This window comes from Notothenia rossii, assembly GCF_949606895.1.
Source record: "Notothenia rossii genome assembly, chromosome: 5".
Lineage (NCBI taxonomy): Eukaryota > Metazoa > Chordata > Actinopteri > Perciformes > Nototheniidae > Notothenia > Notothenia rossii.
In genome coordinates, this window is record NC_136903.1 from 13,027,876 (window position 1) to 13,055,691 (window position 27,816).

A 27,816-nucleotide genomic window follows, 5' to 3' on the forward strand; every position below is an offset into this window, starting at 1 on the left:
TGTATCTGCATTCCTGCTGTGCTCGTTCTGCTCTGCCACCAGGCTCCTGCCACAGTCTGTGACACGGTGGACTGAAGCCAGACATTGTCAACTCCTTATCAACACCTTGTCAGCAAACAGCTCTCCCTTCCTTTGTGTGTCAGAGAGACTTTTTGTGGGACAACTTTGAAAGATGCTCGCATGCTTTATCTTCTTGTCATGGCTGCCTGAGGAAAGCTGTACAGAACCACCCGGAAGTAGAGGAAGTGCCTATGAGCGGACATTTATCTTTTCAGTCTGGTTCCCCTTTATCATTTATTCTTGTTCACAACCACATGTAGACCGTCTTTCTATTTCCGTTGTACTTACTTCTGTTTTTTTCTTACATTTCCTCTTTCAGATGTCGGTTCCATATGTGTTTGACTGTGTTGTTTGTGCGTCTGTGTGCACTTCCTGCTCTTTGACAGTGTTGTGATAGGAATATCCTCCTACTGGGCCAGCGAACGGTAAAGCATGACCCTCCTTTCCTCTCTCTCTCTAAGCTGACAGTTTTCAGACTTTTTCACGGCACACCTCACATTTCTAGCTCCTTACGCTCTGCACTGAAGTTGCCAGATGTGATAGTGGCTGAAGAAAGAGTGAGAAAGAGGTGAGAGACAGTCAGAGAGAGAAAGAGATGTGTGAGAAGGGAAGTGATGAAAATAGAGGTATGAGTATGTATGTTTGAGATGCTGTTTATAGAGGAAGAGCAACTGTTTATAAGCAGTCAACAGAAAGAGAAAGAGAGGAAATGAACAATGGAGGGGAAATGATCAGTAATCTGCTGGTAGCTGTCAGCCTCCACAGCAACAGCCTGTCTGGACCTCATTATAGGTAAATTCATCTGGCTTAGGGGCAAAGGCTGTACATGAGGGTAAGAGGAAGCATGTGTGTGTTAATGTGAGTATGTGCAAGAAAGCACAGATGAATAAATGCTACGAAGCAAAGACAGAGTTTTGAAATGTTTTGGTGCTGTGATCCTGTCAGCTCTTCTTGAAAGCTGTTTGTATTAGGGTATATTCAAAACGTCAACTTAGTTTATTGGAACTAGACAAGCCAGTTTGAATTTGCATTATGAAATATGTATGGGTTCAGCATTTGGCAGCTGAATGCATTGCCATTCGCTGGAGATCAGCTATTCTTGCCAACTATTTCACACCGGTGGATCGATCTTGCAATTATTTAACAAGGTCTAATGTATCAAAGGGAAAGTCCAGGATATACCACCATATATATTTAGATTTTTGGAAAAGATTCAGAAACTATATCAAAAAGAAAATACTTAGATGAAATCTAACACATTTTTGATGTGCATCTATGCAAATATACATCTTTTTGTTGCGCAGAATAACACTTTTAAAAGTGTTGTATTATTATAAAATGTTATACAATTATTTTCAGTATCACTAAACAATAAATACATAATCTTGTCATTTGTCAATGTAAAGCACATTTTGGATACTTTGTGTTCTACCGAGTTGATTAGTAGTGTATACATCATATAGACACATCATGTTACTTGTTACTTATAAAGTAACTACTAACTAGAAATGGCAAAGAAATGAAGGGTAAACAAGTACAGTATTTCCCTCTGTGATGGAGTAAAAGTATAAATTGGCAGAAAATGGAAATACTCAAGAAAAGTACAAGTACCTCAAATTGATACTTAAGCAGTAGGCTACTTGTGTAAATGTACTGGGTCACATTTCCACCACTGTGGATTTAAAATAGCTGGGGTAAAAGAGGGAATATATTGAGGGAGAGAGGGGGGAGAGAGGGAGAGCTTGCCGTCTGGAAAACAGCATCCCCCTCCTCCCTGCTCCTCCCCTCTTCCCTCTTCCCTCTTCCCTCTCGGCATCTCTCCCACGCTGCAGAGCGCTCAGCCTTCAGCTCCCCGGACCCTCCCAAACTCTCCGGAGGTTCAGCCTCTTTCTGTGTGAGTGTGCATATGTGCATCGTAGCCTGCATGTGTGTGTGAGTGGCGAGTACTAGTGCTCAGTACTTTCCGTGTGTTTCTGCCTCTCTCTCTCCCTGCAGCTGAGGTGGGCGTGTGGAGCCTCTTGACCCTCTCTCGCCCACTCTCTCCCGAGTCTCCCCCTCTCCGCTGCAGCTACAGGGGGCTATGGATGGACTGCGTTTACCTCCACTCATCGAGGAGGCTCTGGACTCTACAGGTCTGTTCTGCTGTTTGTCAGTGTGTGTATGTGTGTGTTTAATCGTGATGATGTGGCTATTTTTAGCACCCGTACTACAGATAAGCAGGAAAAGGTAGAGGGGTCGATGTTTATCTCTGCTGAGAAAGAGTGTTTACTCCCACAGCGAGGGATAGTGTGAGCTGAGTAGCTGCAGAGAGCTGGTCAGCTGGTAGGAAGTGGGGATATTATTATAGGAGACTGTCTTTATTAGGATCTGTGCCGAGCTGATACACTGCATTTCTGTCAGCTGTGGACCTTTGATGGAGGCAACGTGCTGCCAGGTAAATATAGAGGACTGGCACCCAGAGACATGTTAGTCAAGGCTGTGTTAGAGGGGCTGCATGTGTTATTCTGAGACTGATTGATTAAATATTAGAACATTTAGTAGTTAGGGTTACAGTAGTTTCCTTTTTATAGGGTTTTGGGTTAGTATGGGGTATGTTTTGGGGTTGTAATGTTGTGAATAATACACAAACTCTCTCAATTCTGTATCAATGATATATAATGTAAATACATTATATTTGTTGTCTGGGCTCCTGTTCTCAAGCTTCCTACAGCTTATTGGGCGTCCCATTTCACATGTCTCCATTATGTCTTATGATTGTATTTGTATTTTTTTTTTAAACTTGATGATGATGACAATGGATGGAGTCTGGATGTTATTAAGCTTCTTTTTATGCTAAGGTTGTTTTCAGCTCACCATGTATGTATGCTTGTGGTGGACTCACTTTACATAATGGTTGGGTTTGACAGCTGCTGTTGAGCTTGTTTGGTAACTTTATGAATGTGTGGCATTGGGCACAGTACATTTTCACAGAATCAGTTAAGAACGTGTGGAATGTTTTCATGTTTGTCCGACAACAAGGAGTGTGTTTTCTTCATGTTTTGTATGGGCGTGAAGACAGAGCAGCTCTGTGCGGGACCCTCCTGTTGGGAGGATGTTTGTCGGTGTGGAGGGGCTCAGAGAGAACCACAGGTCACAGCCCTCTGACTGGCGGCCATGTTGCTTCCTTTTCCTGCGTATACTGTCCTAAAACTGAACTTTCAATAACAAGCATGGGAAGAATTATCTCTCAAAGCCCCCCCTGCTCTTCAGAGTCAGCTGTAAACTTACTACACTGCCTTGTTGTTAGCGTGTCATTTCTTTTCTTTTAACATTATGCTGATGCCTGCGTATTGACCATCATAGCATTTGATGCTGTCTCAGGAGAAAAGCTTCTTTCCTAACGAGCTTGTTCCGTCTAAACTCTGGAGACCACTTTCCTTTCATCACAGCCTGAGGCATTCTTTTCAGAAATTCAGCATCTAGTGATGGCAAGTGTGTGGTTTAATGGAGTGTAAATCCTGATTACAATAACGATAGACAAACAGCAAAGAAAAAGTGGATTTGGGTGATGGAAGGTATAAACTCATGTCTTTTTGAAGTTCATACACCCTGGGATTTGAATGGATCTAAGTGCATTCATTTTGTCCTGGATCAGGTCAATTATCAATCTGACACTTTTATTTGAAATGCATTTTCAGCCCTGTTGGGACGTTGTTCCATACTACCCTGGAATTAATAATTCTACCACTTTCCACATCTACCAACAGGGAATACAGATACTTTGACACAAACACACGCTCCCACTGATCAATAAAACAACATTAGCAGCTGATCTCAGCCGTCGGCCACCATATTGTTCCTCCCACTTGCACCAGTCACCGAGCATATCTCCCTCCATCCTTCTCTCTCCTCTGCTTTCCTACACAATATCTCTTCCCCCTCTTTCCATCGCAGTCCTCTGCTCTCTTCAGCGCCCACACACCCTCCAACACACTCACGTGCACACACAGGCATAGAGACACAAACCTTTGCACCTGCCTCAACCCACACATTGTTTCTCTCCTGTCCTCTCCGACTTTTCCCTCCACTCCTCTCCAGTGTTGTACTCTCACCTTGTGAAATGCACATCATCAGCAATATTCCCAAAGGGTGGGCCAAACAGGGTTGATCTCAGCTCTTTAAATCTAATACATAGCAAAGTTGCTGCTGTAAACAAACTTTGTAGATCTGGGAGCTGCAAAGACCTCTGAGAAAAACAACAATGTGAGATTCTCACATCACTGTTTAATATTGCAAATCAAATGAAAACAAATCTTGCATGTTTTTCCACCCTCAGGCATCCCATTTCCTCCCCCCTGCCTGCACCATCCTATCCCATCAGACTTTAGAGCCTTTTAAAACAAGCTTTCAATGCACTCTGCAGGTACCTGAAATAATTGAGTGTGCCACATGTTTTTTAATTCTCACTAAGTTGAATAATGGAACACAATTCTCAAACTTTCAGGGGAAAAAATAAGGTTCATGAACTCATAACTCCTTCCTGCAGCTTATGCTATTGATTTAAAAAACTTTTATTCCCCCTTGCAAAAAGGCTTGGCACTGACAACCTATCATTAGTGCACTCTCTCTCCCCATTAGTCTTTATGCTTTTTAGATTCGCTACCTGACAAGCTGTGGTGCCCCGTCTTTCCTACTCGTTTTAAAGGAGCCCTATCCTCCTTTCTTTGGGGTTTTCCCTTTCCTGTAGTCTTTCCTATAGGTTTTTGTGCATGTAAATGGTTTGCAAAGGCTAGAATCCCAATGTTCCGTCCAGAGGGAGTTTCTCCCCCACACACTACCCTGCCTGATACGCCTCCATTGGACTCTTGTGTTTACTTCTGCGACATATTGACATCACTATGCAACACTCGCACTTCCATTGGCTAGCCCTCAAACACATTGTAAGTGATAGGTTAAGGGGGCAAGACAGCTCTTAGCGTTTGACCAATCACAACAGAGCCAGCCAGCTAACCAATCAGAGCAGACGGGCTCTGGTTTTCAGACAGAGGGTGAAAAGAGGTACAGGCAGTATGAACAAATAGAGCTTTTTGAACATGAAAGCATGGAAACATGTAACAGAAGAGAAACAAAATACAAATATGAACCTGAAACAGGGCCAATTTAAAATCTTTCACAGAGATAGATTTAAGGTGGGAGGCAACAATTGCTTGTTAATATATCATTTGTTTTCATGTTTTGTTCTCTTTCATATCCCTAAATGCAAAATAAGCAGATGTAGACACAAACAGGGCACCACCACGTACGCCCATGAAGAAACATCTTCCCTGAATCTGTCACCTGCAGTAATTACACACTGACACGCTTTGTGCATGTTCATGTAATGAGGCTGATTTATACAGTATCTCTTTCTACAATGTCTTTATTCTGTTGACCCACTTTCTATTATTCCCTTTGAAAATGCAAACATGGATTTTCATTTAAATAACAGAGTGGCTCATTAAGTCAGTCCTACTCTTTGGTGCTTATGATCCCGTTTCTTTTCTTGACGTCACGGGCTGCAGTTGTTCCTCACTCTCCCTGGAGTTTTCACGCTCAAACTAAAGAGACAGAGGGAAAGAGATAAACTCGCATTGACCTCATTAAAGACCTCCATCCCTGTGGCTCGCTCCTCGTCTGAAGCTGCTGAGTCTCACAGTTTGGAGTCAGAAAATCTCACATGATGCCGGCTTCACTATGAAGTGAGCTTTATGGAGGGACACCTGATAAGATCACGTGGGCTTCTCTGCGGGGAAAAGCACTAGCAGACATATGCCAAGCAAAAGTGTGCACAAAACAGCTTTATCGTCAAGGTGACTTTCCAGATGTTGTATCCCTGTGTTGTTGGTGTGCAGAGGTCACCATGGAGATAAACTAGTGTCCTGACTCCTTTTAGTTTCATGAGGAAGTGTGCCAGTGCAGGGAACAAGCTAGCGTCATAGTGCTGGGCTGGTTTCAAAGCTGGGGCGGTGTGCATTATGCATGGCCTCCTACACAGCTGCAGAGCTCCATGGCATATATGCACAAACTGCAGCTTAAACACGTGTGATCATATATGAGTATAGACTCATGACAAGAGATAATACAACACATGAAACACGAGCCTGTATATCACCATTTTACATATACACACACAGGTTTAAGCGCAATTACACACTCATGCATACATTTTATACACAGAGTTAGGGCTGCACGGTTTAAATTGATTTTTTAAAATTGCGATATGATGTGCGATGTAAGATGGAATTAAACAATATTCACATTATCATTGAAAATTACGCACAATTATAATGTGATTTTTTAAATAAATGTGTAGATTTTTTTTTAGGTCGGCTCCACAATACTTTATTCAGATAACTTTTGCAAATGTCGTCCTTAAAAAAATATTGTGCTTACTAAGATTAGGATATTCTATTAGTCCAAAATGCGAGAATAGCATTTCAAGTTATTGTGCAGCCCTACACAGAATCACAAAAAGACACACACACACACACACACACACACACACACACACACACACACACACACACACACACACACACACACACACACACACACACACACACACACACACACACACACACACACACACACACACACACACACACACACACACACACACACACACACACACACACACACACACACTATCCATCACACTACACCTGCTCACAGCCTCCAACTCCTGTTTCAGTGAGCCGTCATTTCTTTTTACAGCTGATTTGACTCCAGATGTTCCTCTCACCACAATGAAATGAGAAATATAACAAGCAGTCAGGGGAAGAAAGCCACTTGTTACATAGAGAAGCTTTCTTGCAATATATCACGTTTGAAATGACACCGCACCTGATTAAATAAAGCATAACGTTTTTTATCTTTTTTTTCAGAAATATCTGGTTTGGTATACTGCCATCTACTCTTTATTATTATAGTGTTATAAGGAAATGTTTTAGTGGATTTCAGTTTTTGCTGCATATTTGAATAGGCTCTATTATGCCTTCTGGGTTTCCTTTACCTTTAGTGTGTTTTATAGGCTTTTGTGCATGTTAATGGACTGCAAAGACTAAAATCGCTCCAACACATTATAAGTGATAGGCTAAGGGGCGGGACATCTCTAAGCCGTTGACTAATCACAACAGAGCCGGCCAGCTAACCAATCAGAGCAGACTGGGCTCTGGTTTCAGACAGAGGGTGAAAAGAGGTGCTGCAGCATAGGAAGTATGAGAAAATTAAAGCACGTTTTGAAGATTATAGCATGCAAACATGTCACAGTTGAGGCACAAAATACAATTATGAACCTCTAAGTAAGTATATTAGGGCCCCTTTAATACACAGAACTGAAAGTCTGACAGCAAAATCACACTTAAGTATTTTATGGAGAAGTCCTCACTCCTCTTCAATTAGGCAAAGTGCAATTATAATTACACTTCACACTTCATCTCCGAAAATCAAATCAGAAGCAAAACAACAGGCCTGTGTTGCCAAATGACTGTTCAAATGTAATCTCAGACATATTTTCTGAAATGCTGATGGACAACACAGCCCTGCTTGTTGTCTGTTTTATAAAGTGGCACAATGTTCGCAGTGACATACTCAAAGTGTTTGGCTGCAACGTGATTACGGAGGAATGTGCAGGCCAGATAAAGCCATCGTCTGCCTGGAGCGGTAACTCTGCTCCTGAGATGCCTCCCTCACTCTTGTATGCAAGAAGCGTCCATGTCTAATGCAATCCCTGCGTGACTAAAGACCAGCACTGAGCCAAGTATGCTGCGGAGTGATCACAGGTGTCATTGCAGACAATTCTGCTGCGCAATGTGTTTGACATTCACTCACAAGGTGAGGCGATAAAGCTTCCTTAAGGACTGAAGTGATAAACACACAGACGGGAGTTGCCAAGAAGAAACACTGGACGGCTCTCTAGGAAGGTTTTAGAGAGTTAATGATTGGCACAGCATGATATGGTGAGAGGCAGAAGCTTATACATTTGCATCAGAGGAAGTTAAAGAAAGTAGAGATGGGCTTTGTGGCTTGTCATTAACAGATGTCCAAGACAATTCAGCAGCAGCTACAGGAAGCGGGTAAAAAGTGTGCACTAAACTAAACTAGCTTTGCATTATAACCTGTATTTCAGTTTATTTTTAAATCAGCGAAATGCAGTCTAAATGCTACATATTCAAAATGTAAAACAAAGGACAAATTGTTAGAGCCAGCTTTCTGAATGATTACTTCCGGAAAGATTCAGATGCAAGGGATATTCAGTGGGGAGCTTTTTGTCTCTTGATGGCCTTTTAGCCGCCGCTGGCTGTACAAGCAGCTCCGGCCCCTCTCTCCTGCTCCCTTTCTTTATGACTAACTCATTACACCAGCATCAAAGTTTAATGAGAAAATAGCCTAGTGCTCTTGAAACCTCTCACACGCCTCTTAGGGGGGCTGCATTGTTTAAATGAGGACTATTATGAGACAGGAAGGATGTAGCCTGCTGCTATTGCTATAGATATGATTACAAAATACGTGCTTGGTTGTGGTGGAAATAGTTACATCTCGTGAGGGGAACAACAAGGCAGAGAAATAATTACCACAAGAGATGCAAGCATCCCTTGAGCCAGGATTACCCCGGTGAGCTTCACTTCTAATTAGATAGATCTTTAGTTAATGCTTTGCTGAGTCCCCTGCTGCACTTTTTTCCTGTCCCATCTCTCTATTCCCATCTCGGCAAACAATATTCCCCTCTCCCTTCCACATACTGCTTACAGTACAGACATAAATGTTCAGAGACCACTTGAAAATGAATAGTAGATGCTGCACATCAATTTCTTTTTGAGATTGGACTTGACCCCGGAGGGCATGTTGTTGAGTTATAAGAGAGAAATGGTCTCAGGCCAGTGTGAGATGTAAGCTAAATGTCCTGGGATGAAACAGTTACACAAATGATCTTTTAACCTTTAACTGCACCTGAGAGCAAACTGGCACTGTGAATATAATATGCATTTAAGCTCTGGCCGTTTCCCACCTGGCAGCAAATCTCATCTAACTAATGGGAAAAGACTCTTCTGCCTCGTCTAATGAGAATTTACCCTCATGCTGTTGTGCTGCAAATGATGCCCTCCCTTCTCGTTTTCTGACCTGCCCTGCATTCATCTCTGCAGCCTTGGCAACCAACAGCTCTAATCATGTCAAATCGAGTATACATCATAATGTTTCATTGGGCTTTGTAGACTCTCTTCAGGACGTTGATGCGGACGAGGAAAATCAACAGAAAACAAAACAATAGAAAACTGCAGACAGCCATGAAATTTGACACGGTGTAATACAAGAGAGAAACGTGTTTTTGTCACATCTCTCGAACTAGCTTGTGTTATTATGGACTTGGAGGTGCATTGCTGAGTGGTGAGTCATAGTGATTGCTTCAGCATACAACGCCCCCCCCCCCCCCCCCCCCTCGTCCCCTCCTCCTCTCTCTGCATTGTGTCGGTTTACGCACTCCACCTACTGGTCAGAAATGTTAAGTCAATGAGCGGATAAACCAATGTAAAACAGATGTGTCTTAAAACTGTAACCAGTGGTCATCAACAGGTATTATGTATTGATACGGTCTCAATTTATAACTACGTAGTATCAAAACGTTTTGAGCCAAGACAGTTTAGGCTTATATTTTTGATAAATTCTTCCTAACGTGATTGATTTCTTTTGATCCCTTTCTATAAAAAAACTAAGCTATTATAATAAGAAGTGTTGTCAGTATTTTTTCTATATTAAAACCGTTATGTGTAGTTGGGGTATATGAGTGCAATAGAGTTCGGTGTACAATAGACTCAATGCAAGATACGATCACAAGATGGTGCTGTTGATCCAAAAGAAAACCGTGTGCTGTATTCGAATCTATTTAGGTTGATGACAAAGAGGTTTTTCACCTAGTCATCTCTCTTCCTGTCACCCTCTCTTTTTAATATCATGAATCCCATTTCTAATTTCACTCTCATCTTTTTCTCAGATGACCCGTGCGATCTGAAAGCAGAGTGCAGCCCCACCATGGACAACCAGATAACAGCGAAGGAGAGAGGAATCCTGCAGGAGAACAACGAGAAGGAGGAGATGGACCAGGAAGAGGAAGAGAAGAAGCTGAAGGAGGAGGAAGGCGAAGGGGAGGAGAAGATGAAGGAGCAGGAGCCGCTGACGGAGGAGCAGGAGCTGGAGGAGCTGAGGGCCCAGGTGCTGCAGCTGCTGCTGGAGCTGGACGACGCCAGAGAAACCTCCAACCAACACCAGGAGAGCTTCCACGAGCTGCAAGGTCAATGCTCTACCTTCACACTATATATTCATTATTTAGTGCCTTGAATCATTAATCGTCTTCTAACACAATCTTTTATCCATTATTTAATTACAGCCATCTGACCTGAAATCAAGAGCTCTTAGGCCACATGCAAACATCTTCCACATAACCTAAATACTGTCATTTCAAACATTCCAAACATTTAAATCTATCTTTCAATGCTAGAGAGAGGCCACATCTTTAAAGAAATACATGTTAAAATAATGTAATATAAAAAAGTCTTTGAATAAGCTAGAAGTCCCTGTAGCATCTGTAACTGCATGGCAGTCACAATTATCCACAACTGGAGTCCCCTTTAACCTTTCATTATATGGTGGCAATTCAATGCCATCTGCACAGTGGGATCCTAGCATAAACACAGGCTGAATGGAGAGCACAGCTTAATGGTGAGTTTGCATTCATATGGCGGCTCAGTCAGTGGCAGGTTGAACAAAAAGCTGATACGCGATGCTTTAAAAAAGGGGCCAATTTTAACCAATTCGGGCTATAAAGTAATTTCCTTTTAATAGTGACCATTCATGATATATTTAAAAGCTCGACCACTGTCTTTATCTGCCGTTTGCATTTGACAATATGTTGTGACACTGAGTGTTTGCAGTGACTAATCGTCTAATTTCACTGATCACTATCATTTTCGCTTTTGCATTTCCTGCATCTCTACAATTGAGGTCATGCGTGAAATATCAAACCATAAAACAAAGTGGACAACAAGGAGGCCGTTTCTCAATCGCGAGGAAACTGGCTTCCAAGCCAATATTTCAAGGATACTACATCATCGAGTGCCGCCGAAGGACTGTTCCAATCTCCAGCATACTTGGAATTCCACCGAGGCCGCGTCCTTGGTTTGGGGGTAATTTCGAGGCTGCACAGGGGTAGACTTCGCGTCCTTCAAATCCCCACAATGCTTTGTGCACGGACCAATTTCCCCAAATCTGTGGCGGAAAATGTAAGGCAGGGCCTCTCATTTGACGCACACCTGCACACTTGCTAGCTAGTTCCACTCTTCGTTTTCCAAATGCCAGGAAGGATTCTTGCCTAGCTTCTGAAGGAAGTGACTCGGAAGACATGTGCTACCAAGCAAGCATCCTCGCGATTGAGAAAAGGCCAGAGACTAAGATCCACATTCAGTTCCCTTCATCTCAAGTGTGTTGTCAATAAACAAGAAAAGCTTAAAACTTAATGAGCGATCAAACATTTACATTTATGGGCCTTCTGCCATCTGGAGTCTTCCTGCTATAAATCAGCTTAATTTATGTAGTAAGATGTCATGATCATGGATTCCATATTTAATCAATATTGCAGTAAAAAAGCAAACATTGCACTTTTCCATCTCAGTGATAGTTTACATTTGATCAGTTTTCACACCACAGAAGAAAACTCCTTCCTCTACCTGGACAGCTTTACTCATCCCGACGTCTCCGGTTCATCACAATCTAGTTGAACTTGTAGAAGCGTAATGTTTATATGCGGTCACTGACACGGTCAGTTCCTCACAGGCGCTAAATGGAGCATCACATCATAGCTTAGAAATGATGAGCTTAATGTTCAGGGACACGAGCAGTGAGTAAGGCCTTGGGTATGGGCTAGTGAGCTCAGTGTGTGTGTTTGTGCATATTTATGAGTGTGTGTGTATATGACTGTGTCACACTAAAAGACACGGTGAGCTCAGTTGTTTGTTTGGCAGCGGTAGAGGCATTCCTCAGACAACTGTGTTCATGCTGAGGAGGGAGGCTTCCTGACTGGGTGTCCTAAAACGCATTGAGAAAACACATTTGTTAAACTCCCTCTGAGGACAGTCAGCTGTTCCCATGCTGGCAGCTGTTGGGGTGGGGGTGGGGGTGGGGGTGGGGGCTGTGGAGGTCGTAGGGGTGGGGGTCCTGAGTGACATGGTCAGAGAATGATGTAAGGTGAGGTGAAGGAAAAAAAGAAAATCAAGGGTCTATAGAGGATTATTAATACAAGCTGCAAATCATGCTACACTCACCAGGAGACAGGACAGGAAATGAGAATTGGGGGGGGGGGGAATGACATTATATCCACCAGTAGAAAAATGTAAAGCAGAATAGTTTTGCTGAAAAACCTCAGGGAAAGTACAGCAAACTTCAGCAAACTAGAGTCCCTGCTATATTTTCAAACTATATTCAATTATTTACCTCTGGTGGTATGGTGCCTTACAGAAAGTGTAGTTTTTCTTTGAGATTTCTTGCTAGAAACATTGTCTCAATATAAAAACGCTCATGACAATTGTTGGTAGTTTAATAATCTGCCCTGGACTTGTTTTGTTTTGTATGTCACTCATTAGTATATTGTTTGACTCACCTCTGCTTGTGTTTCAGAACCTTTCCTGCCTCGTGTGTTCTCCCTCCAGTTTTCTTTTCTGCCATGATTAGTTTCACCTGCCGCTCGTTAGCCCTGCAGTCACCAGCCTCCTGCTCACCTGCTCCCACTTCCCCATTAGTCTTTCACAATTTGTAGAGCACAACTGTCAGGAAGGACCCAAACACAGACAAAAAGCAGGCTGCCTGCAGCAGTTAAATGATTTATCGCTAACAGATAAAAGTCCAATTGCAGGAAGGTAACAGGTAAACAAAACCCAATACAGAAACTGACAAAGAACAAAGGAGCTAGGCTAGTATAAATTGTGAAAGAGTAATGGGGAAATGGGAACAGATGAGCAGGAGGTCTGGTGACTGCAGGGCTAACGAGGGAAAGGGGAAACTAATTAGGGCCAAACAGACCAAATCTGGAGGGAGAACACCCAAGGCAGGAAGTGATCAGTAACAAGAGGAAAAATAAAACAGGAAACACTAAAAAACAATGAGTGACACAAACAAAACTTAACTAACGTGCAGCCCTGTGAAGAAGTACCGCGGCTTAATGCTATCATCAGAATGCTAACATGATCACATATCAGAATCAGAAACAGGTTTATTACCAGGTAGGTTGACACGTACGAGTAATTTAACTTGGTGTCTTTGTGCATACATAAAACTAAAACAACAATTAAAAACACAGATAGAGAACTATTTCAAAATATAGCATTAAAAAATAATAAAGAATATAGCAGTATTTAGATTGAACGCCAACAAGATCACAATGACTGCTATCTTGTTGATGTGAGGCTGGTTTACTGTTCACCACATTTTATTCTTTATACAATTAGTGTACCGACTTATCCCTCATATTTATTGAAAAAAGAAAATGCATTTCTAAATATATATATACAGTATATGGTTGGATACCACTAGAGGTAAGGTTAGATTGTATTTGGTACATTGTAGTGATTTATCCTTTAAGAATATACAGACTCAATTGAAGGTCCTCTGTATTCATCTAGAAGCTGTTATTGTATTAAAACTATATTTAGATCTGCCCAAAGCATGCTAGAGAAAGGACTTGGCATAACAGAGACCAAATGAAACAGAGAGAGAAAAATAGCAGCAAACTAAAAGCACAGCCAAATGAATCTGCTTTATTTCTTTTGTTGACTTGATTTGAAAGATTGGTGAAAATATACTCATACATTTGAATATCCTAACTCATCTTATACAATATGCTGGTCAGGCCCACATGTATTAACACACTGACATACACGGATCTGCTTGTGTCATTCCCACATGCCTCAAGGTTGAAGAGCTTATCAAGATGTCATCTTTCTCTTTGGCTGCTGAACTGACATGTTCTTTTTATCTCTCTCCAAATCCTCCCCTCCACTCCTCCACTCACTTCACCTCTCCGGCAGATCTGTTGGAGGACGAGCGTCTGACCAGCGCCCATCAGGCTGAAGCCTTCACCCGCCAGATCCAGAATCTGCAAGGTATCAACAACAAAAATAAAGAGTCAGCAATAAAGCTCTATGTCCTGAATAAACCCAGGACATAACTATGACTGTTCAACACAACAGAATACAGATATTGCATATTACATTTCTCATGTTTTTCAATAGTCAAGGTCATGCGGATTTACTGTCTGCTGCTTGTGTGGAACAATTTGTGAGCGTTAATCAACATCTTGTATATCACTGTAAGGGATTTCTATTATCCTACTAGTTCTCTACTGAATAGTCTCAGACCGAAAGTGCTAAATAACTATGACAAGAACACGTTAAAAGCTTGTATTTGTTCACATAGAGACACACAATTATTCTTAAAAAAGCTGTTTGTGTTTAATCATAAGGGGTCAACAAAATACACCTAAGAACAAACAGTACAACTCACACACCCCCAACCCACCAAAGTACATCATTTGAAAACAAATGAAGCAAAAGAAAAAAGATACAAGCCCACTGTTGCAAAAGCTCGGGTGAGACACACACACACACACACACACACACACACACACACACACACACACACACACACACACACACACACACACACACACACACACACACACACACACACACACACACACACACACACACACACACACACACACACACACACACACACACACACACGAGCACTCCACCCACTCCACCCACTCACAAAAACATACAAGCCCACTGTTGCAAAAGCTCGGGTGAGACACACACACACACACACACACACACACACACACACACACACACACACACACACACACACACACACACACACACACACACACACACACACACACACACACACACACACACACACACACACACACACACACACACACACACACACACTCTCAAATATATAAATCTATAGTCCCACCTACACATCCCCCATAAAGCCACCCTCTCCTCCTCCTCTCCCCACAGCCCAGCTGCGCTCTGTGCAGGAGGAGATGGACAGCCTGGAGGAGGAGAAGGAGAGCGAGCTGGCCGAGGCCCAGGAGGAGCTGCGAGTCGCTCAGGAGGAGGTGATCCTGCTGCAGCAGACGGCGGAGGAGGCTGCGGCAGAGAGGGAGTTCGACATCGCCTCGCTGCAGGAGGAGCTGTGCCGCCGGCGGGCCGAGCTGCAGCGCCTCAGCGAGGAGACGCAGGAGTACGAGCTGGAGATCACCACGCTGAGGGCCGAGATCAGCATGAAGAGCCAGCGCAGGGTGGCCGAGAGGAAAGAGGGTGAGGGGGGAGGAGAGGAGGTTTAGAAATAATAAAGAAGACACAAGAAAGATAGGTTCAAGGTTCAAGGCTTTTATTGTCATTAGTGCATTGAGCTGCAGTGTAGTTATGACAATGGAACTCTTAGGTCACAGGCAGCTCCAATTGTGCAACAACAATACAATGGATAACAAGTAAATAAAATAGAATATAAAAGGGATGGATGTAAGAGAGGAAGGTGGAACAGAGTGCCGAGGTGGTTTTGGTAGTGTTCACACACACCTTCTCCTCCTTTTCCAACTTTCTACTTACAGTAGCCTACATAATAGATAAGGTGAATCAAGTCCTGTATTGACACTTCCTCTTCACACCACATGTATAAAGCCATTAGTGGGAGACATTTATCAAACTCACATTAATGTACGAATAGTCCACGATCAGTCTTTGTGCCTGATATTATGGGAAAGGAGCATGATGTTAGATGTTCTTCTTCCGACCCTCATATCGGCTTGGCACCCCACGGTCAAGAACATTAATCATTTGTGGGGTTTAATAAATATTACAAATGTGATGCTGAGTGCTGCAAGGGGAGTGGTGTCTGAGTGTGTACGTGTGAGTGTATGTGTGTGCATTTAGAATACCAGGGACATGAAGTCATGAGCGGGAGGGACACACTCTTGTAACACATGATATCATCGCTGGGCTCTGCAGTCTCAGAGGGGAGCTCATGATATTTCATACTGGGCTGTTTCATGTAAACATCACACAGAATGGCATTAATATTGAAGTGAAATCTAACTCACAGTGGGCAGTACTTTTACAGGAATAGTTTTTGACATTTGACCAAACACGCTTATTTGCTTTCTTGACACGATGTGGTGAGAAGAACCAGTGACTTCCTGGATTCTACCCTCTTTGCCTGGCAACATCCCTCTAGAAAACATCAACACGTCTTTTAACACTTAGTCTTGGTTTGGATTAAACAAACAAGATATGATATTTTAATATTGAGCGATACAAGTGCTAGTAGACAGATTTAGTTACTGTTGGACAGAGCCGTAGGCTACTCGCTGTTTCCCCTGTTTTCAGTCTTTAAGCTAAGCTAAAATAAGCTAACTAGCAACTGGTGCTAGCTTCATGTTTAACAAATTGGCATTGGGTTGACATCAAGCTACTCATCTAACTCTAAACATAGTCATATTAGTGCTAAGACTTTGTAATAACCTTATTTGAAAATGCTTTGTTAATAGATAATCAAGCTTTAGTTAATAGTTATCAATAACGGTTTACATACAAATAAATGATAATAATGTTTTAACTAATGAATGCTTAAGTAATGCGACTATTTATATTGTTTCATTGGATTAGACAATGCCTTCATAGCTAAAAGAGAAGATCACAATAATATATTAAATAGTTCTTGATGCGTCAGAAACAGTGATGGACAAGAGCATTTAACAAGTACAGTAGTAGCCATCCAAATAATGCCTTTAGTCAGTTTACTATAAAGCCATTTCTAACCCTTCACAATGTTTTTCAAATCAGTAAAATTGTATATCTGGGATAACATTTTTTTGAAAGTGTAACTATTGCATTACTAGATAACTAATTTGTCAACATCAATCTAAATGACTATTAACTTAAGTCGAATCAACTTTACTGAACCACTCAATGATGGTTATTGTAAAGAGTTCCTTAAGTATACTCTTAAGATGTTGTGACTACATCAAAGTCTCAATCAGTAACATTAACGATGAGCTCACCTTATCTTCCTTCTCTTAACCTCTTCTTGGCTCAGAAGTGTTGTCGTCTATCAATCTTACGGCCGGTGGTTCGATCCCCAGACCCTGCAGTCAACACATCGATGTGTCGTTCAGCAGGACACTTAACCCCGAGTTTCTCCCGATGGCAGGGCCAACGATGTGTAAATGTGTGTGAATGTTAGTCTCCCTGAGCAGGTGGCACCTTGTATGAATGGGTGTGAATGGTGACAAAAAAAAGGAAAAAGCGATATTTGAACACAATCCATTTAACAATTTTCTATCTGACCTCTTTGTCCTGCCAGGTGATGTGGACCTGCTCAAGGAGGAGTGCCGCACGCTGAGGGAGGAGTGTGAGACCCTGAAGGAGGACAACAGGCGTCTCACGGAGAGGCTGCAGCTGCTGCAGAGACAGAGGACATGGTGAGAGGTCGACGACTGCTCTCTCATCAGCTGTGCTTCCTGCATCAGCTGGAAGGGGATCCCTCTGGAATATTACCCTCGTTATTCACGCCACGTCTCATTTAGAAAGGCCCGGCCACCTGTTTAATCGCTGCAGTACAACTGTAACATCATACGAGGGATTACACACACTTTTATTAGATGATAAGTAGATTGATGGAAAGATAATGGACAACAATTTTGAAATTGAAAGTTAATTCTTGACCTTAAAAACTATTTCCTAACACGATCTATGTAGCAGCTGCTGATTTTTTTTTAGCGCATCACACGATTTCCCTCAGCAGATGGGAAACTGGGCATCTGCTGATGGAGACGTCCTGATAAATCAAAAGCAATTTCTAACTTTATTTATAGCTCTATTGAAACCCACGTTACTTAGTGCTTTACAGGAATAGAAAGGGAAAGGATGAGTTAGGAGAAACACAATATATACAACACAGAGATACAGTATAACCCACCAAATAAGTTATACTATGAATTCATTTGCAGTAAGCACTACATCCAGAACATACCCATTAATATGATGATTATTCTATTTGAATTCACAAATCAATAATGCCAAACATGCTCTAGTTCCAGCTCTGTTTTGCATATTTTTGTATTTAATTAAATAACTATGTTTTGGTTTCGGACTGTCGGTCAGGCAAAAATAACCAATTATTTTGTGATGGGCCTTTTGTGACATTTAACAGACCACACAATTAACTGATAACAAAGGAAGCAATCATTTGATTAATCTAAAATTACAATAACCTTTAGTTGAAGCACTATTACAAGGCTGGCTAGATACATAATGTCTCAATCAGTTATCAAATGTTGTGTACGCCATGAGGAAATCTCTGCATATGAAATGTGACAACACAAACGCTAACAAGCTCTCACTAAATAATTGCTGGAAAAAACACGTTTAGCCTTTCATCTGGGAAATGATCGGCCTATTTGGAGTCAATTTATGAGCTTAAAGCCTTTGGAGCTGAAATCAAACGTTTCTTGAGTTTTTCACCATTATTCCTTTTTCTTCCAGCTCCAGCGTCTACCTGTCTCTGAAGGAGGAAGACGGAGACGAGGGCTCAGACGGGAAGGATATGCAGACCGGCTGCGATGAGGTCATGACGGAGAGCTACATGACCATGGCCCAGTCTGGGAACTGTCGCCTGGTGGACGCCTCCATCCAGAAGAACATTTCTTTTGATGGGAAGCCTGCGACACAGAGCAGCTGGAACGGGGGCATCGGGGAGATCTTCTCCCTGAGGGAGCAGCTGAAACAGGCGGAGGAGAAGGCCTCACAGGTCCAGAGAGAGGTATGGTGCCCTGGGAGTCCACAATATGAATAAAATATGATGTGATGTGGGTGAGCCATTATAGGAAAATTGATTTCAATCAAAAACCCTGCTGTCCAACCCTTATTACACGGCTGCAAGGTGAGACATCACAGAGAGAAACATTGTTTTTGTTTTTTGCTCTTGCTCTGAGCCAGAAATCTCCACTGCAGCAGCGCTTATATACAACAGACTTTCAAGTTTTATTCCCATCTATCTTCTGAGGGATTTCACAGAGGGGTATAGTCATAAATCATTCATTCCCCGATTTATATAACATTTTATTTCTGAAAACCTAGCGAAAATAGATGTTTTTTTTATGACTAAGGGCAGTATTTTTTGATTTATGGGATGTTATCTAAAACATTCTCTTTAAAAAATGGACTCTTATACTGACAACAAATTGAAACAAGAACATGTAACCTGACTGGATCCAAGGTTCAGATTTATGTTTTGGAAATGTATGAAATCAGCACATATTTACTAAATAATATTTCAAAACAATGCCAAATTTGAATATTTATTTTTTATCAAATCAAATCAAAATCAAGTTTTATTTATATAGCACATTTATAAACGATTTTTGGACGAGCCCAAGTGCTGTACATATAATAAAAATAGCCTACAGTAGAGACACTTTACAGCTAATACAACAGTACAGATTGTTCAGAATATCAGTATGAGAAAAAACGACACCCTCTATCCTTAGACCCTCGCATCGTACAAGGAAAAACTTCCAGAGAAAAGTCCACAGTTTAAAGGGAAGTCCACGACTTAATCCAGAACTCAGGATAGAGGATCCAGGACACAGGACCACAGCAAGAAGATCAGCCTCGACTCCGGATCCCGGCGTAGATATAGACACAAAACAAGAAAAAATGTGGCTGGGTTAATCGGAACAAGAGAATACACAGACACAGACACAGACAGACAGACAGACAGACAGACAGACAGACGGACAGACGGACGGACAGACAGACAGACAGACGGACAGACAGACAGACGGACGGACGGACGGACGGACGGACACGGACGGACGGACAGACAGACGGACAGACGGACAGACAGACGGACAGACAGACGGACAGACGGACGGACGGACGGACACGGACGGACGGACGGACAGACAGACAGACAGACAGACAGACAGACAGACGGACAGACAGACGGACAGACGGACGGACGGACGGACGGACGGACACGGACGGACGGACGGACAGACAGACAGACAGACAGACAGACAGACAGACAGACAGACAGACGGACAGACAGACAGACGGAAGAACAAGCACTCCCTTAGAATAGGTTGAAGGCAAAGGGTAGCAAGTAAGAGAGTAAGAAATATAGGTGGAGAGGCACACTCAGGGAACAAGGTCCCCACTGGAGCCTTAGTTGGAAATTGATGAGAGATAGGGAGGTACGCTGTGTCTACGAATCGTAACACTCCCCGGCCTGTCTAAGCCACTCTACAAACCGTTTCCTTCTAATAAAACCTCGAGAGGTTAGAGAGGGAAAAGGTCTTGGATAAAAGTTATTCTTGATAAGAGAAGCCTCGAAGGCCAGAGAGAAAAAGTGAGTTTTAAGTGTTGATTTAAAAAACCCCAGGGTCTGGGCCGACCTCACACAGGTTATAATTAACATTTCAAAACACTGCTAATACAAAACAAAATAGTCTTAATGTTATTATTCAACTGGGGAACTTCCATGGTGGTATCTAGTCCGGCAGTGGCTCAATCAGTAGGGGCTTGGACTGGGGGCTGTAGGGTCGCCGGTTCAAGTTCCCGAACAGACCTAAATATGGGGTGTGGACTGCTACTTGGAGAGGTCCCAGTTCGCCTCCTGGGCCCTGCAGTGGTGCCCCTGAGCAAGGCACTGGCCAACCGCCCCCAACCCTTCCGGACGCTGTACAATAGCTGCCCACTACTCCTAGTACTAGACTCCTGGTACTAGGATGGGTTAAAAGCAGAGAACACATTTCACTGTGTGTGCTGTGTGCTCTGCATGTGTGACCATTAAAGAGCGCTTCATCCCTCCGATTCTATCTATAAGTTATATTTTTACCTGTAGCGTCTCCCCTTAATACATGGAGTCAGTCCCCTGCTGTAGGGAAGTGCCTGAGAGTGTGTCCTGTGTGACCTGTGTGTCCTGTGTGTCCTCAGTGTGTCCTCAGTGTGACCTGTGTGTGTCCTGTGTGACCTGTGTGTCCTCAGTGTGACCTGTGTGTCCTCAGTGTGACCTGTGTGTGTCCTGTGTGACCTGTGTGTCCTCAGTGTGTCCTGTGTGTCCTCAGTGTGACCTGTGTGTGTCCTGTGTGTCCTGTGTGTGTCCTGTGTGTCCTCAGTGTGACCTGTGTGTCCTCAGTGTGACCTGTGTGTGTCCTGTGTGTCCTCAGTGTGACCTGTGTGTGTCCTGTGTGACCTGTGTGTCCTCAGTGTGACCTGTGTGTGTCCTGTGTGTCCTCAGTGTGACGGGCTGAAGACGGAGCTCCAGGAGCTGCAGGTTATGTACGACAGCAGTCAGAGGGAGCGCGCCGAGCTGGAGGAGGAGCTGCAGCGCTGCAAGGCTGAGCTGCAGAAGCTAGGGGGGGCTCAGGTGAGGGGCAGACATGAATAATACAATAACATACAGTTGGTATCAGAAGTAGGCAAACTGATGTAAATGCTATATATGTGATTAATGTCCATTTTGTAGTTAGATTTGCAGTGCAGGTGTTTTTGTCTTTAAATTAATATATTTTAAATGAATGTGAAAATGTTCTAGAAATAGTTTGGAGATTCACAGCTATGATGACTTCACAATTAAAAAAATGCTTTTTCTTTGCACTCACACTGTCAACCAACATCACAGCTACTGTACCCTGTGTCTGCTGAAACCTTTATGTGTCTCATACTGTAAACATCTGTTTTGATATGAACTGACCTGGCCTGTCAGCCCATATCAGTATTTACTGTGGGCATTGGGCTGGGGAACATCCCCCCTGCTGTGTCTGTGTTCTAACTTCTGTGTGAAAGCTATGCTTTAATACTTTTATTAGACACAAATACAAAACCTCCAAAAAAGGCATTCAGGCGTCAAGCAGAGAATGCCCTATTTTCAATAACTAAATCCTTTGTAGGTGTTTTATATTTTTCAATTGAGAAAAAGTAATGAAAGGACCGTTGAGATTGCCTTTTTACTTTATGAAGACCTATTTTGTTCATTTTAATAAGGTGCTGTGTGAAAGTTAACTTGCAGTAAAATCAAATAAGATGTTCTTACAATAACACTCCTTTTATTTTTCTCTAGTCACAGAGTCGCACTATGATGTGTTGCATAATAAGTGTTTGAAAGCATGGATAGTTTTTATGTGTTTTCAAATGCTCACGGGAAAAACAAAACTGTTAATTTGAACCGTTTGAACCACATTATCTTAACCATCTTATGCCTTTTGTTTGTCCTCTGGGTTTGACTTTTTCTTGCAATCGCAGCACAGTGTGACTGCTCCATTTACAGACCCGAGGACAATCTGGGGATTTAACTGCATTTCAAAGCCAAGACAGACTTTCTGCAAGTTGATTTTCATAGAGTTTTAAAAGGAAATTACAAAGTATTTTCCTACAAAAATACTTTCAAAAACAAACCAAAGAACAAAACCAGTGGTTGAAGAAATGTTAAATACTTTACTGTAATATTGTCCCTTATGTTTTATGAGAAACAAACAGTACTTACACTCTGTGTTTTGTCTTCATCAGCCTAATGAGTGTGCGTCAAACTGTCAACCCGTGCCTGTCTCTGATACTGTCCTTGTCCTCTGAATGTCCATGACCTCTCAGCCTGTACGATCACAAATCAGCAAAACATCAAAACAAACTACGAGATGAGGATAGAGAGACAAAAACACCACCATACGCTAGTCACAACATTCATGCTGTATGTCTGTCTTTCTTTCTTTGTCACCATAACATCACACGCTGCCAACAAATGCCACACAGAACTGCTCGCACATTATCACACTGAGTTGAAGATGTGTATGTCACCTTAAAGTTATGCTTTGTTTATTTAACAGCAAATGTGAATCGCTCCATCAAAACCTCTCCCTTTTATATCACAGTCATAGACCATGTCACACTTTTGATTTAGAGATTTGTTGTGGTGGTCCATTTGTTTTGTTGTCACACCTTTTTATCTGTGTTTATATGTTATTTGGATACTTCAATCCATCCATTCATTCATTCCCTTCATTCCCCTTGTATTGTGTTTGTTTTTATTCCCTCCTCAGAGATTCATCCATCCGTCTGAGCACCCTGTTCTCTCCATCCCCTTCATAGGAATGATTGTAATATTGGCTGTGGTCTGGTGCTGGTTGTCGGAGCTGGCGTCCCAGAGGGCAAGGTATGGGAGGAGCTTATCTCTATCTGATGCATTATGCTAAGTAAGGCTCTTACACACTGATAACATAAAAACACAGTGTCTGCCAGGCCTTATCTTGCTATGCAGATAGTTTTGCTTCTATTTGCTCAGGTGTTGAGATATCAGTTTTTGAGTCTTACCCCAAAACAATAAGTGGAAAATATGTTGTTCCTGTTTACTCTGGATTATTAACAGAAACCATCAGTTACAGAAACAGTTTTTATATGTACTATACTGTAAAGAGAAAGTGTATTCTGTGAATAATCCAGAATATTAAGCATACTGTTTTTACGTTAAGACGTGTAATTGGATTTTTATATTTTTATAATTCACCTCACTTTCATTTGGGTTGAAGGAAAAATATCTCAAAACCTGAGCATGGCATCTGCATGGCTCGACACTGCCAGAAGTAAGTAAGAAAATATATTTTTGTGTTATTTGGATGGACTGACCATTTAATACAAAAACATTTTCAAGATTCATTCCGATTGGTGGTTGGTATGGGAGGGTCTAAACTGAAGAAAAAGCCAAATTTGCCTGAAGTGAATAAAGGTAGATAATAACATTAAACATTAATGGAAGGTGGACGTGGGACGGGTGGGCAGTTTGGCTAATTAGAATAAAATATGACTTGAATGGTACTGAATAACTGATTTACAGGAATTGTTTGACATTTTTGGTAAATGAGCTGTTTTGCCAATAATTAGATAAGAAAACCCCTTCAATGTTCAGGTCGATGACCCTTTTTTAAATGTATATTTCACGCAACAAGGCCCTAAAATCTGCATAAAAACAATACTAGCAATTTTTTCTTTTTTGGTGGTTTGAAGATCTCCAAAACATTGTTACATATTTGATCACATTTTTGATGATTGAGTTTGAAGCTATATTAAATAGAAAGGTAAACAAACAAAAATAAAAATGTGAATGTAGATTTTGTGGTTTTCAATGGATTCCAAGTAAGGTTTTGGATTAACTTAGTTAGCATAAAGGCTTGAAACAGGCGTAAACCGATAGCCTGGCGCTGTCCAAAATAAATGTTTTGGACAGAGCAATATAAATTAAATTCCCTATACCAAAATAAATATTTTGGACAGCGAAATCCAGAGTAAACAGGAACAACATATTTTCCACTTATTTTTTTTTGGTAAGACTAAAAAATATTAGTAAAATAAAATATTATAATATATATATACTTACTAGCACAGCTCAGTAATTAACACATTGTATGTTGTTGGTTTAATCTGTACGCACAAATAATATAATAACAACAATTTGTGGTATTTGGGGGCGCTAAGAGCCGTAAATTGTGGGCCGGCCGCTGTAACTCTCTGGTGTTTGGTATCACCACAATCAATGAAGACAGCATTTGGGAGGACGGGTAAACTTGGTTATTTATTTAACCGCCCTTAAACCACAAATTCATATTAAAAGTAGTTTAAAAACGATTTGTGTATGGATTCAACAAACAGGATGCATACTTTTATATGGAGTTTACGAGATGCTTGTAGTAGGACATTTATTTTAGAATTTCAGAGAGAGCTAAGCTAGCTGTTTCCCCTTGCCTCAGTTTGTATGCTAAACTACGCTAATCCCCTCCTGTCCCCAGTTCCAGAGAATGGTAACACTTTTATCATCTAACTCTGTACAAATTGAATCAGCATATTTCCCAAAATATTAAACTAATCCTTAGCCTAATACATGTTATCTGTGCCTGAGGAATAGCCTCTGCTGACTCTTAACACCATTATTTCCCTGTCTTCCTTCAGGGGAGTGAGGTAGGTTGGAACTCCATTTTGACTATCACTGCGGCCACAGCAGTGCTGCTGATGATGACTCGCTTGTTGAGAGCTCTCGTCCGATGTTGATTGGATGGGCAACATCTGCACAGGGACAGACGTCTGCTTCAGTCCAGCTCTCTCCTGCTGCGTCTGTACACTGAACTGGAATTCTCTAAAAGTGAGCTGACAGCCGTGTAGTAGAAAAGGCTGTCGCTAATAGGAAGGTACATGCACTGAGAATGATGCACTCAGTCTCATTTGAGGTTGAGGACGATGAAGAGTTGACCTGCAGAGAGCCAACAGAGGATTGATCTCACTCCACTAAATGTTGTGCTCTGTCTCTCCTCCTGTGTGTCTGTGAATATTATATTTCTCTCCTTTTAGCTAACAATGTGATAAAAATGAAGGTTTTGATTTTTAACGTGCACCAAGTGGTTTTGGGTTTATTTATCCATTATTTATTTATTTGTTGTTTGTTTGGATATTGTTCATAGATGTCTCTGATAATAATGAAGAACATGGAGTCTAGGCATTTGATGCGCTGAAATCCCTGAAATGTACATATGCCCTTTAAATGTTAATACAAAGAGCAGTCTGACATTTTATGTGAACGATTTGAATTAAAATGGTTGCCTTCCTTTGAATAAATTCTGCATCTGGATTGAATGTCGCAAAATCTGCATGATTTAACAACATGCCAAAATTACCAACTATTTTGCCCCCATTATTCTGTCAAACTTAACTTTGTAATATCAGATTGATGTCTTTCGATTGCTAACACAAATGATATGCAGTTACAATGAGAACAATTGTAAACAACTGTCAATCCAAGCCCAGAGCAGCGAGCTCTTCTTCACATTATGTTATTCTTATTTCTCCAGGCTCGGTCACTTCCTGTCTTGTGTCTGACTTCTACTTTCCTATTTAATGATCACTTTAACCGAGTTGCCAGAAAGTCTGCAAAAGTTTCTGATTCATCTCACCTGCCCACAGCTTGATTTGAATTTCAGTTATCTTACGCCCACAGCTACATTGTTACACTTACAAAATGTTCGCTGTAGTTTTTCTATGTGCTATTAAAGATATCCCAGCAACTTTGGGAGCGAATCTTAGGAGGATCAAGCTATAATATTGTTATATTTTTGATAATTTCAATGTGGAGAAATAAGCTTTTGTTCCTCTCCAGCAGGAAATGGCTAGTGAATTGTTATTTAGATTTATGGTGATCGCAGGTTGTTCCAGGTACTCGGTGTAAAATTATGTCTGCCAGCATCTCCTTGTTTACTGACGACATACTTTATGTAACAAACTGCAGAACAGATAAACACCTGTGGACATTCGGCTACACTTAAATTGATCTACTGTTGTGACTGAGTTGACGATTGGTGTTGGTTGTGAGGGCATTTTAGCAATTAATATGGTTACAAAAATATTTAAATAGGAAGTTGTCAGGACATGTTTGTTAAGGCAGTCAATACAAAACATATATGTATATGTATATGTGAAGGACTCTGATTATTGTTTATGTTTGTGAAATGTATTTTTTTGGTGAAAATAATTAAGGTTTAAACAAAGCATGCTAGAAAACATTTAGAAGCACAATATATAATTTAAGTTACTTTGTATTCCATGTAAATAGTTATGACATAAAGTACTATGGGAGAGATATTTCTTAAATCCATTTGTACTCGCTTTGTAGAAAGTTAATTCTATTTTGAAAGAGCTTCGTATATTTGATAGCCATATTATATGCTGTGTAAATGTTTATTTATGGTGACGTTATTCAGAACTGCTTTCATTGCTAATCTTTTTCAGTACCTCTTTGTTGAAAGGTTGTGTAGTCATTGCATGCATTTCAATTGCATTTGACCTTAGTTGCTTGAAAGACCAATTTAATTCAGAAATGAATTAAAAGTCTTTGCTGACACATTTATCATTAAACAAACTCCTGATAAGCAATGCCTGAGCAATTTCTATTTAGGAAAATGAACAAAGGTAAAGATGAGCCACTGGACTGCAAATGCTTCACTGTCTATTAAAAAATATATCAGCAATATAAATTAAATTCCCATTGACTGCAATGGTACGTATGAATGTTATAATTATTTTCATGATTTCCTGAATATTTTCTTTATCATAGTTTCACAAGCTTCTATATTGTACTGTGTTTCTCAGCTTGTTGCTTTAAATATTGTGGTTTTCAATATAGTTAGTGGCTATTTTGTTACATCGAGGTCTATTTTGTACTGTTATGACTTAAGAAAATAAATATAACCCCCCCACGTGATGTCTGAGTCTTTTCTTTTCTTGGATGGTGTCCTCACCGTCAGTCACAGTTTTAGAGTTAAGGATATTTCTGGTTCTCATTCATGAAGTCACTACCAGTCAACCTGAGTGACAACCGTCTCTCAACTGGGATTACATTTCACGGGTTGTATGGATATTAATAACCTTCACTGCAGAGACGTGACATAAGCTCACAGACATGGTCTCCTTACAGATGGCAGGAACTGTCGTGTCAACGTTGTCGATGGGCCCCCTAAATTACACTCATTACTCCATTGCCAGGACTCATGGGTCACTAAGTTCAAGTGTGTCTAATTAACTAAAAGTAGCGTGGATGTGCCGACGTAGTCATGGGGTACAGTTAGCTTAACCCTCATTGAGCAAC

At 41.4% G+C, this 27,816-nt stretch overlaps 1 protein-coding gene and 1 long non-coding RNA gene across 9 annotated transcripts; one reads left to right on the forward strand and one right to left on the reverse strand.

Moving 5' to 3' along the window:
• The first annotated feature begins 406 nt into the window (after positions 1-406).
• On the forward strand, positions 407-27,432 carry LOC307039403 (sarcolemmal membrane-associated protein-like). 8 transcript variants are annotated; one of them, XM_079681451.1, is made up of 10 exons: positions 407-485; positions 2,056-2,192; positions 10,067-10,363; positions 14,148-14,222; positions 15,153-15,455; positions 17,500-17,617; positions 18,681-18,957; positions 21,439-21,567; positions 23,234-23,346; positions 25,134-27,432. In XM_079681451.1, exons 2-10 carry the CDS (start codon positions 2,141-2,143, stop codon positions 25,144-25,146), a joined length of 1,377 nt encoding a protein of 458 aa, XP_079537577.1. In that variant the 5' UTR covers positions 407-485; positions 2,056-2,140; the 3' UTR covers positions 25,147-27,432. The 8 variants fall into 8 exon arrangements, 7 of the variants coding, with proteins under 7 accessions (XP_079537577.1, XP_079537578.1, XP_079537575.1 ...); XM_079681452.1 differs by lacking the exon at positions 407-485 and adding an exon at positions 609-628; XM_079681449.1 differs by lacking the exon at positions 407-485 and adding an exon at positions 698-852.
• Positions 10,378-15,243, reverse strand: LOC307039404. The gene is made up of 3 exons (XR_013808218.1): positions 15,106-15,243; positions 12,725-14,215; positions 10,378-12,153 (listed from the first exon to the last, which is right to left on the reverse strand). It is a non-coding gene; the product is annotated as an uncharacterized lncRNA (long non-coding RNA).
• Positions 27,433-27,816: the final 384 nt, after the last annotated feature.